This window comes from Muscardinus avellanarius (genome assembly GCF_963383645.1).
Source record: "Muscardinus avellanarius genome assembly, chromosome: 4".
Lineage (NCBI taxonomy): Eukaryota > Metazoa > Chordata > Mammalia > Rodentia > Gliridae > Muscardinus > Muscardinus avellanarius.
Window position 1 is genome coordinate 101,815,729 of NC_137789.1, and position 12,004 is coordinate 101,827,732.

The following is a 12,004-nucleotide window of genomic DNA, read 5'->3' on the forward strand; positions in this document are numbered from 1 at the left end:
GCAACAAATGCTCTTTGGGGTGGGTGGGTTCTAACCTGTGACCTATAACCCTATCCCTCTCTATTTTGGAACAGGGTCTTGCTGACCTCAAAACTGTGATCCTCTTGTCTCAGCCTCCCAGTACTGGAATTACAAGAGGTTACCTGGGTACCAATAATTTTGAAGAATGGTCGATTATTGTTACTGAATATGTGAAAAATGCCACTTAATGCCATCTGCAAAAGGCATCTAAGAAACCAACTGAACTGGCAATGTTTTTTAAAACTGTCCTGATAAATGTTGGTAAGAATATGAAGAAAGAAAGGCTCAAATAATTTGGGGGAGAAATATAAATCAAAGGAAGAAAAACATGTGGTTGGTGTTGCAGGCAGATTGAGTATTATATAATGTACATACTCTGCTATATAACAATTCCTAAGTCAGAAAATTACCATACTATGGAAAAATATGGCCTAAGATTTATTTCTATAATCTCTGTAACAAAAGTATGCCAAAGGGCCACAAAACAATCAAAAAGTATATCAAGCCAGGCATGGTGGTACATGCTTGTAATCTCAGTACTTGGGAGGCTGAGACAGAAAGACTGCATATTTGAGACCAGAGTGTGGTAAAGCAGCAAGACACTGTTTCAAAATAAAAAGGGCTGAGGGTATTGATCAGTGGTAGAATTCCTCTGGTTTCAATCCCCAGAACTATGGGTAAAAAACCTTTTTTCACTTAAAAGAAAGTTTCAGCCAGGGATGGTGGTATATGCCTGTAACCCAGTATTTGAGAGGCTGAGAAAGGAGAATCATAGGTAGCAGCCAGCCACAGCAATTCAGTTAAGCCCTCAAGTACTGGGATTACAGGGCTGGTTGTAGCTCAGAGACAGAAGGCCCCTGGGTTGTATACCTAGTGCCACAAATAAACAAAATCATTTCATTCTTCTAACTATGCATATTTAAAAAGTGGTCAGGTCTAAAAGACATTGTAACCCTCCTCACACTAGCAAAAAAATGCTTGAAGAATTCTAAGCAAAGAAAAAAAAACAGGAAAGAATAAAGGGAGGGAGGGAAATGGCTATAACTATATATTAGGCAAATGAAACAAAACAGTAGGTGTCAATTTGTTTTGAAGTCACTGCTCACCTGCACTAAAGCCTGAACGGCATGAACTTGTCCAGCTATCCTTAAACTATCATCTCCTTCTCCACTACAGAAGGAAGAATCAAAGGAACAGGATGTTTCCATGTTGACCAGACAGTGCCGATTCCGAGCACTGTACTCCACGAGATTTATCAGTAGACCCAAACCCTACAAAAATTTAAAAGATGCATATTACCATACATGAAAAGTTAAAATACAACACACATAATTATCATTTAACTAAAAACCTAATTGCTGTTTTTCTATCTACAAAAGGGTCAAAACCCAAAATACTAATATTCCTAAAGAATTATTTCTTTATAGGTTTCAATCACCAATTTCAGTCTTATGCTTTTTTACTGTTACAAAGGGGCTTCTGTAAGAAAAGGAAAATATTTAAGGACATTCATAAGAAATTTACCAAAATGACTTAAAATTACTAAACAATCCATAACTTAAATAAAGCACTTATACAATTTTTTCACTCACCAGCACTCGAATATCAAATCTCTGCTCCTGAGGTAGGTACTTTGGGACCTGAAGCACACAGTTCATAGCTGTGCCTATGAGGCCATCCTGTTCACCTGTTTTGGTGCTGCCCCATTCTAAAGTAAGAAATAGAAATGGAAAAGTATTACTGATTCTTTCTGATAACACTAAAAACCATATTTATTAAAATGGAAAATTACTAATTGATTTTTTTGTTTGTTATGTTTGTGGGACTGGGTTTGAACCCAGAGGCATTCTACATCCAAGCTATACCCCCAGTATTATTTTATTTTTATTTTGAAACAGGGTCTTGCTAGGTTAATGAGTCTCACTAACTTGCTAAGGCAATACTCAAACCTGCAATCCTCCTTTCTCAGCCTCCCAACTATAAGTGTGCACCACTACATTTGGCTTAAAATGGATAATGAGAATTGCACAGCCATTTACTTTTTGTGGTGATGCACGCTTGTAATTCTAGTACTTGGGAAGCTGAGACAAAAGGATCGTAGATTTCAAGGCCAGCCTCAGCTACTTACTTAGTGAGGCTCTCCACAACTTAGTGAGAACCTGTTTCAAAATAAAGAATAAAAAATAGGACGGGGGGTAGAGCTCAGAGAGAGAATGCCCCTGGGTTCAATTTCCAGTACCATCAAAACAAACAAAAAACGCTGTTGGTTATTTCTAGGGCAACATACTAAGCTGGTTCTAGAAGTAGTTCTACTGGAGTAGTCAATTATAATATAAAACGTTTTGAAAACCAGGAAAAGAAATCAGGAAAAGAAGAAACAAAAGAGAATAATTTGTTTTTATGAATACTATACAATCTTTCAAATCAGAAAATATTACTTACCATTATCATTAGTTAAATTGAGCAACACCCCAATTATGGCCCTCATGCAGTCCTCCACTGCTTTGCCCACATGGTTAGTGACATTCTGGGGAGGCAGAGGCTTACTATCTGCTACACATATGCTATTCTCAGCACGGTTATACTGCTGAATCAGTTCTTCACAATGCTGTAATGCTCTGAGGAGAAAATAATACATACATTATTAAGTAAATAAAAATTATACAACAAATTTTTATTAACTTGGGCTTAAAAGTTGTCAGATTTCCCCCCCATTCTGGAAGTTATAATGTCTTAACTAGTCAACACGTACTAAGTATGCCTTATATCACAGGTTTTACACTTCATTTTCTTTTGGAAAAACTTAATGATTCAAAAGTTTATCTACAGAACTAGCCAGGCGTGGTGGCGCACGCTTGTAATCCCCGCGCTTGGGAGGCAGAGACAGGAGGATCGCGCAGGTTCGAAGCTAGCCACGCTCGCTGGCTTAGGAGACCCTGTTTCCAAATAAAAATGTAAAAATAGGTCTGGGAGTGTAGCTCGGAGGTAGAAGGGCTTCCAGGAACCCCAGTACCACCAAAAAAAAAAAAAAAAAAGTTTATCTACAGAACTAAAAATTCATGGTATGCCAGGCACAGTAGCACTAGCCAAAAGTTCCGGCTATGAGGGAAGCTGTGAAGGCTGAGGCAGGATTGCTTTAGTCCATGAGACCCTACCTCAAAAAAACTAACCAAAAAACCCAAAAGAGGAAAAAAAAAAAAAAAGCAATAACTCATGGGAGAAGTTTTAACTTTTGAAATCGGGTCTCACTGAGTGGCAGAGGGCCTCACTAAGTAGCTGAGGTTGTCCGCGAACTGGGATCCTCCTGTCTTAGCCTCCCAAATGCTGGGATTACAAGCGTGGGCCACCATGCCCAGTTGAATTACCCTGTTATTTTACAGATCTTCTCAACACAAAATCCAGATCATTACCCAGATCCAAATAGAACAAAATTTTAAGAGGTAATGCTGAGCACACACTTCTGAATCTCATTTAGCTATTTTTCATTTAGAAAACAAGCTCTTAACAGATAGAGAATGCTATATATATTAATTTTACAGAATAAATGAGTAAAGATGGGTATTAAATACTTGGTATATTCATTAGAGCAATTCATTAACTTTTTAACTTGAAATTGTTCAAACCGACATGTGTCCAGGCAGCCATACAATAGTATATACCAACCCAAGGACTGTCAAGATTCTACCCAAATAATGAACTTCCGGGAAGATGGCGACCGAGAAAAGCGGGGCTTAAGAGCCCTGCTAACAACCAATCTCCATTACCACAAAATCAGCGCCTTTCATAGCCAGAAAACACCATCACCAGAGAAACAAAAAATCACCAGGCTCCAGAGAGAAAGCAGACTGAGAAGAGAGCTCAGAGCCACAGAGGAGATACACCGGCCTCACACCCGAGGACGCAACAGCAGTGCCATACTGCCGGCGGCAGCGGCGAATTCACCAGACGGCTACAGCAAGCTGAGGTGAGCCGATGCAGAACAGCCAGGCGGGATCTTTCGGCGCAGGGAGCATCTAAAGCTCCCAGTGGCTGAGCTTAGCACACGTTGCAGGGACTCAGAGTAGAACTCAAAACCAGAGAAGAAAAAATACGCCAGCTCATGGCCGAGGGCGTAACAGCGGCGCCATATTGCCACCGGCGGCAGCAGCAGTGAATTCACCGAGTCCAGTACAGCTACATCTGCGTACTCAAGAACAGTGAGTCAAATTGCGGGCCACAGAGGAGAAATCCCAGTACTGTACTCCCTGGGACTTGACCCAGTGGGGTAGTGGCAGTGACAGAGATATCACACCATAGAAGAACGTGCAACCTGGCACCCCCCATAGTCTAAAGCAGCCTCTATCGACTCCCTGGGTCGGAGACTTTGTGATACAACCCAGTAAAGAAGTAGTGGGGTCAGAGATACTACAGACTCGAGATCCAGAGCACCTTAAGTCATAGTGACCCAAGGGAAGAACCCAGAGAAGGCACAAACTTCCAAAATCATGGGAAAGAGGAATATAACACTGGAGCAATGAATGCCCACAACCCCACAACATGAGAACCCGATAAAACTGAAAATCAGAGATTTCTAGAAGATCAAATCAGGAAAATAACTTTAGAAATAATAGAGGTGCTTCAAAAAGAATTCAGAGAGAGCCAAAAAGAGATAAAGGATGCAATTAATGAAGTAAAGGCCTCAATTCAAAGCATGAACTGATTAGACCACATGGAGAACAGAATCTCGCTCTTAGAAGATGATCATTCCAAAAATTAACACATAGTTTCTAATCTAGAAAAAAATATCCAACAGCAGGAATCTGATATTGAAGAAATATGGGCCCATTTTAAGAGAGCTAGCCTAAGAATAATTGGAATAGAGGAGGGAAAAGAAAGTGAAACCAAAGGGATCAACAATCTCTTCAAAGAAGTAATAGCAGAAAAATTTCCAAACATAGAGCAAGAGGTTGATACACAGGTCCAGGAAACTTATAGAACTCCCTTTAGACAGGATCAGAGAAGAGGATCCCCACGCCACATAATTGTCAAAATGACCAATGTGGAAGCCAAGCAGAGAATCTTAAAGGCAACAAAAACAAAGGGCCAAGTGACATTCAGAGGCAAACCAATTAGAATCACTCCAGACTTCCCAAACCAAGTCATGAGAGCCAGAAGGGCTTGGAGTAACATATTCCCAACTCTGAAAGAAAACAACTTCCAGCCAAAAATTTCCTACCCAGCAAAACTTTCTATCAAATTAGATGGAAAAATAAGAAGCTTCCATGACAAACAGAAACTGGAGGAATTTATGTCTTCAAAACCAGCACTAGAGAAAATACTCAAAGAGATTAACTACAAAGAAGAATTAGGTAACACACACCAGAACCAGAGAAACAAGAGTTTCCATCCAACAGACAACTAAGATTGGTTATCTGTGGAGATTCATTATTTATGTTAGTCTTTTACCTATCTCTAAATGGTATTGTTTGCCTTTATTGTTGTTAATTTTTAGGATTTTTAGTTGGAATATTAATATACCTTCAGATATAACATTTGGAAATATTTTATCCAATTCTATTAGTAACTTTTAACTCTGTTTACATTGTCTTTGGATATACAATATTTTTTTATTTTTTAGGGAGTTTGTATACTCTTCTGTTGCCTGTGCCATTGAAATCATATCCAAGAAATCACTGCCAATTTCAATGTTGTGAGGTTTTATGACCCAGAGTTTCTTCTAAAAGTTTATAGTCTTAAGATTTATATTTAGGTCTTTTATATATTTTGAGTTAATATTTGTATATAGGATTAGGTAAGGGTCCAATGTTATTCTTTTCCATGTAAGTATTATTTTTCAACAATATTTAGTTAAAAGATTATTATTTCCCCCACCAAATGTTCGTGGAAACCTTGTCAAAAATAACTTGACAATATAGGGAAGAATTTAGCTCTAGTCTTTTATATAACTCCAATGGTTTATATATCTGCCTTTAGAACAGTACTACACTGTTTCAATTATTGTAGCTTTATATGGTTTGAAATCAGAAAATATATATCTTCTAGCTTTGTTCTTTTTCAAGATTGTTTTAGGTATCTAGAGTCCATATTCCATATTAGGATAGATTTTTTTTTCTGAAAAATAAATATATAAATATATGATAGTTTCACCTAAAAAAAATAGAAGAAAATATTCTCTGGTAAGAAAGAAAGCAAAAAAACATATTGAAATGTTATCTTTAAGTCATCAAAAGCTTGGTATCAGACAAATGAAACTGTTAGGTGAAATTATCATTTTTAATTTTGGATAAATTGCTATAATACTAGATGTCAACCACTAAGCCAAGCATGGGAAGGAGGGATGGGGAGAGAATGGGGTGGGGATCGGGTGGGGGCTGACTGGGCGATGTGTGCATGTATGTCTACAAAAGTTTGTATCCCACTATGATGTATGAATACAGTGCACCAATAAAAAATAAAAATAAAAAAAAGATTCTACCCAAATAAAATAAGAAAATAAGAAAATTAAACCTTTAGACAGGTCTAGTATTTCTGAAGATTCTCATTAAATCAAATTCATCAATTTTCCTAAGTCCAAAAAAGATCTGTCAGCAGATTGTGTATTATATATCACATAAAACCCTTAAAGAAAATGTTGCCACCTTTTAATCTACTCCTGTTCTTTGAAACATACTAAGGAAATTTTATGAGGTTCCTAATACTTTCCAATCCTTTGGTTAGGGAAATGTTCCTTATGATGTATAGCTTAAAATAATTTTTTCTTCTGATGAAGAATCACTCTGTTGTTACTAGTAATTCAACTTTCTCTCTCTCTTTTTTTTTTTTTCTTTTTTGGTGGTACTGGGGTTCCTGGAAACCCTTCTACTTCCGGGCTACACTCCCATACCTATTTTATATTTTTATTTGGAAACAGGGTCTCTTAAGCCAGCAAGGCTGGCTTCGAACCAGCGCGATCCTCCTGTCTCCACCTCCCGAGTGCGGGGATTACAAGGGTGCGCCACCACGCCTGGCTCAATTTTCTTAAGTAGTACTGAGCTAAACTGTGGCTTTGAAGGTAAGAAAGTTTGTGTATATTACTGAATCTTTTAATATGACATCCCTGCAACTATCAGTTCTATAAAAAGTTAAAAATGCTCTTTCTGAAATATCTCTGCTGCCACTTCTAAAACATCTGGGCCCAAATTTCCTAATCCCAACAAAGGAGCTAAAATCTGTCAAAGTCCTTTTTACAAGGTACTTTTTACAAGGTACTTGTCAGAGATTATAAAGTACAAAACAGACCTTTTAAAATCAGAAACAATATATGTAATTTTTACTTGTAAGTAAAAAAAAATTTAAAAATAAAATAGGCCAGGCATGGTGGTGGCATACCTATAATCCTAGTACCTGGGGGGACTGAGAAGGAGAATAGCAGATTTGAGATCAGGCTTATCAACCTAGACTTTCAACAACCTACTGAGAACCTGTTTCAAACAAAAACTAAAAAAAGGATAGGGGTATAAGCTTAGAGAAAGAATGGCCCTGGGTTCAATCCCCAGTACCATAAGAAAAAAAAAAAAAAAAAACAGATTTAATTCACAAAAATTCTCCTTGGCAAGGGAAGGTAACAAAGGGCAACAAATGACTGAAAGGCATGTGTTAAGTGCACTAAGTTTAATATAAAATTTATAAAAGCAAAACCAAAAAAAGGAGACAGAGGTGGTAAGACATTTAGATTTGCTTCAAAATAGTATAGGATTAGAAATGGATGAGGTTACAGAGGGAAATAAGACTGGCCATTACTGGTAATTGTTCAAACTAAATAATATATCCAGTAAGGTTATTATGCAATTTTTTGTCTAAGTTTGAAATTCTCCCAAATAAAAGTGTTTAAAACATAGACAAATTGGAATCAGACTATAGCGGGCCTTCCTTTGATTAGAAAATTGGACATATATCCAGGGACAATACGGAATCACAGAGACCTAGAATTTTAAATTGTATTTTCAAAGCAGAGATCTGGAGAAAGTTAACTCCCTGTGGTATTGTGTCGGCTAGGCTAAAGGGCAGAGAAATAGGGCAGAGATATCAAAAACTAGGACAGAAATATCAAGAAAAGGCTGCAGTAATAAGATAAAGAACATAGACTAGAGACATATATATACTGAGGTGACAGCATTAGCCTAATTGTGTTGAAGGTTGGGTGGGGTGGAATGAGGGAAGGTTCATAAAGATATCTGAGGTGAGCCAGGCGTGATGAAACATGCTTGTATTCCCAGCATTTGGGAGGCTGAGACCGGAGGATCACGGTTCATGGACAGCCTCAGCTACTTAGTGAGGCCCTTATGCAACTCGGTGAGACCCTGTTTCAAAATAAAGAATAAAAAAATAGGGCTGGAGATGTAGCTCAAAGGTAGAATGCCCCCTGGGTTCCATCCCTAGTACCGCGGGGTGGTGGTGGTGGGGTATCTGGGAAAATAGGTACAAATGAAGGGCAGCAAGCTGGGTGTGGTGGTAAATGCTTGAAATTCCAGTACTTAGGAGGAAGGCAGGTTCTTAAGCCAGCCTCAGGTACTTAGTGAGACCCTGTTTCAAAATAAAGAATAAAAAATAAGGCTTGGGTTTAGCTCAGAGGTAGAATGCCCCTGGTTTCCACTCCCAGTACTGAAAAAAAAACCTAGGTAAGTCTACCTACAATAAAATTAAGGGCTAACACTTAGTGTTTACTATATGATAAACACTGTTCTAGGTCTTTCATAATATAAAAAGACATGCTGACATAATTTTAAAACCTACTTTATATATGCACATTTTATACATACATTATATACATTTTAAAAAAAAGATATTATATATAAATAAAGAAATCAACTCATTTTACTGTAGCAACCACCCTGGTGGTTAGACACAATTATTACCTACCATGTAAAGAACCTGAAGCAATTAAGTGACTTGTCTAAGGTTATACATTTGAAGTTTAAAAGCTGAAATCCACACCCAGACATTTTGGGCTCCTGGATCTATACTCCTAACTTTTGTTCTACAATGTACTCTGATTCAAAGAGTTCAAGAGACAGCATTTTCTGGAGAAAGGTAATATGACTTTAATTCCTTTATGCCCAATCCAAGTGTTTTAAACAAATCATATGCAAGATTTTAGAAAAACGTACTTAGCTGATGAAATAATGAGTTGTGAATCTTTATATGCTATCAAGTAGCTTTGATTCTCCGGATTATGCACTGTTACCTAAAAAGGAAGAATATGAAATAACTGTGGCAATCCATAACTTTCATTTATTCAAATAATACCAAACTCTACCTAGTGGCCCAAAAGAAACACAAATAAAGAAGAAATAGTCCTTGTCACATTCCTTGTCATCTAAAAAACAACAAATCTATAACCCAAAAGTTTCAGATTTAAAACAGTGCTATTGGTGTATTATGAAATGAAGATAATGCTGTCATAACTGCTCACTAATAATCAATGTATTTTTTCACTACGCTGATTCACTGTAATAAAAATGCCAAGCACTGTGAATATCAGAAGTCTTAAACAATTTTATAAAACAAATACTTTATAAAGTTCACAAGTGGATTTAGAATATTTACAAGAAAAAAATGTCTGTTGGGTTTTTTGTTGCTCAAATTCCACCTCATAAAGTTCTGAGAGGGGGAAAAAAAGTCTTGTTATCTAATATACCCGAAGCACTCCAGTTTCATCTGTATCAGGAGCTCCTGTAGATATTTTTTATGAATACCTAGTTAATCTAATGAATAATTATGAATCCAAAAATTCACTGTAGTAAAATTCTGTGTGTGTGTGTGTTAGAGAGAGAGAGAGAGAGAGAGAGAGAGAGAGAGAGAGACATACACACACACACATACACACACACTGGGGGTGGAACCCAGGGACATTCTACCTCTGAGCTATACCCCCACTACCCCCCTTATTTTCTTGGTGGTACTGGGGTTCCTGGAAACCCTTCTACCTCAGGGCTACACTCCCAGATCTATTTTATATTTTTTATTTGGAAACAGTGTCTCTTAAGCCAGCACAGCTGGCTTCGAACCTGCAAGATCCTCCTGTCTCCGCCTCCCAAGCGCGGGGATTATAAGCGAGCACCACCACATCTGGCCCCTAGCCCTAATTTTTATTCTTTATTATGATAGGGTCTCACTGAGTTGCAAAGGGCCTCACTAAGTAGCTGAGGCCATCCGTGAACCATGATCCTCCTGTTTCAGCCTCCCAAATGCTGGGATTACAAGCATGAGCCACCACACCCAGCTACAATATATGTATTCTTAAAATAATAAACTGCTTATTTAATTATTCATCAGTAATTAGTTATCAAAGAATGTGTGCTATTTTAATTTAGATTAACAAAGATGAAACTCTAGGGACATGTAAACTTTCCAGCAGGTACAAACAAACACAGCTGTAATTCAGACTGAGTAATACACAGGCAAAGTGGTGTACACCAGTAACCCCAGCTACTTGGGAGACTGAGATAGGAGGGACTGAAAGTTCAAGGCCAGTGTGGGCAACTTCGCCAGATATTGTCTCAAAAATAAACTAAAATAAAGGAACTTTAGCATAACAGAAGAAATGCTTTAATTAGCAAAGACTGAAAAGACATGATTTCCTTTCCCCAGCTTCTATGGATGTAGCTTAGTGGTAGAGTGCTTGCCTAGCTTGTGTGAGGCCCTGGATTTAATCTCCAGTAGAGGGGATAGGGGGCATCAAAAAGTTTTCCCAGCCGGGTGTGGTGGCGCACGCTTGTAATCCCTGCGCTTGGGAGGTGGAGACAGGAGGATCGCGCCAGTTCGAAGCCAGCCTTGCTGGCTTAAGAGACCCTGTTTCCAAATAAAAAGTATTTTAAAAAGGTCTAGGAGTGTAGCCCAGAAGTAGAAGGGCTTCCAGGAATCCCAGTACCGAAAAAAAAAAAAAAAAGTTTTCCTGAAATAGTTATCCATACTTACACTTTCTAAAACTCGTAAACATCTCTCTGCTCCCCATAACGAGGCTACTAGTTTCTCTTCATCCTCATCTCTACTTAGATGATCCACACATTCTTTTACTAGACAAAAAGAAATGGACATGTTAATATTTCTTATCGTTAGAATACTTATCCCTTCAGTAACATTAATCTGTACACATGCTACGAACATGCTGGAACTTTTCTGAACATTATTCTATGCTTGACAGTATGAGATATTTTTTGTGTGTGTGGTGGTACTAGGGATGGAACCCTTCTTTGGGCTATACTCCCAGACCTATTTTATATTTTTATTTGGAAACAGGATCTTTTTAAGCCAGCAAGGCTGGCATCAAACCTGCACAATCCTCCTGTCTCTGCCTCCCAAGTGCGGGGATTACAAGCGTGCACCACCATACCCGGTGTGACAGTATGAGATTTTGAAATGTATGATACTCAGTATTTCCACAGCCCACCCCCAATAAGGTATTGATGGTTCCTACTTTGAAAGAGACTTTGCAGGCCAGGCGTGGTAGAGCACGCTTGTAATCCCCGCGCTTGGGAAGCAGAGACAGGAGGATCCTGCAGGTTCGAAGCCAGCCGCGCTGGCTTAAGAGACCCTGTTTCCAAATAAAAAAATATAAGATAGGTCTGGGAGTGTAGCCCAGAGGTAGAAAGGTTTCCAGGATCTCTAGTACCACTACCACCAAAAAAAAAAAAAAAAAAACTTTGCAAGATGCTACTAAAAGAACAGACCTTTTAGAATAGCAAAATTATATTCTGAAGTATATAAATATTTTCTTCAGGCTTCAAATAATACATAAAAACAGTATACATGTGCATATCCATACCTTTATCTACAATATGATCCAGACCACCCAATAGCCGAAGTTCTTCTTTAAACCAGTCTCCTGCTCGTTTAGAGGTAAGGGACAGCAATGTCTCCATAGCTAAGTGCCCAGTCTGAAAATCAAAAGCACCATTAGTGAATATTGATTCTTAGCAATAATTCTGAGGCAGCAATTTTAGAG

The 12,004-nt window shown here is 38.1% G+C and overlaps 1 protein-coding gene across 2 annotated transcripts in view; it reads right to left on the reverse strand.

The window, feature by feature from the left end:
- Positions 1 to 12,004, reverse strand: part of WAPL (WAPL cohesin release factor) — a gene marked incomplete at both ends in the record, with an annotated part of 96,812 nt that overhangs the window by 14,134 nt on the left and 70,674 nt on the right. For both annotated transcript variants that reach the window (XM_080695358.1, XM_080695357.1), the window contains 6 exons: positions 1,128 to 1,292; positions 1,614 to 1,729; positions 2,464 to 2,639; positions 9,168 to 9,244; positions 10,978 to 11,075; positions 11,825 to 11,936. In XM_080695358.1, the coding sequence (XP_080551484.1) occupies positions 1,128 to 1,292; positions 1,614 to 1,729; positions 2,464 to 2,639; positions 9,168 to 9,244; positions 10,978 to 11,075; positions 11,825 to 11,936 (744 nt within the window). The remainder of the gene's footprint in view (positions 1 to 1,127; positions 1,293 to 1,613; positions 1,730 to 2,463; positions 2,640 to 9,167; positions 9,245 to 10,977; positions 11,076 to 11,824; positions 11,937 to 12,004) is intronic.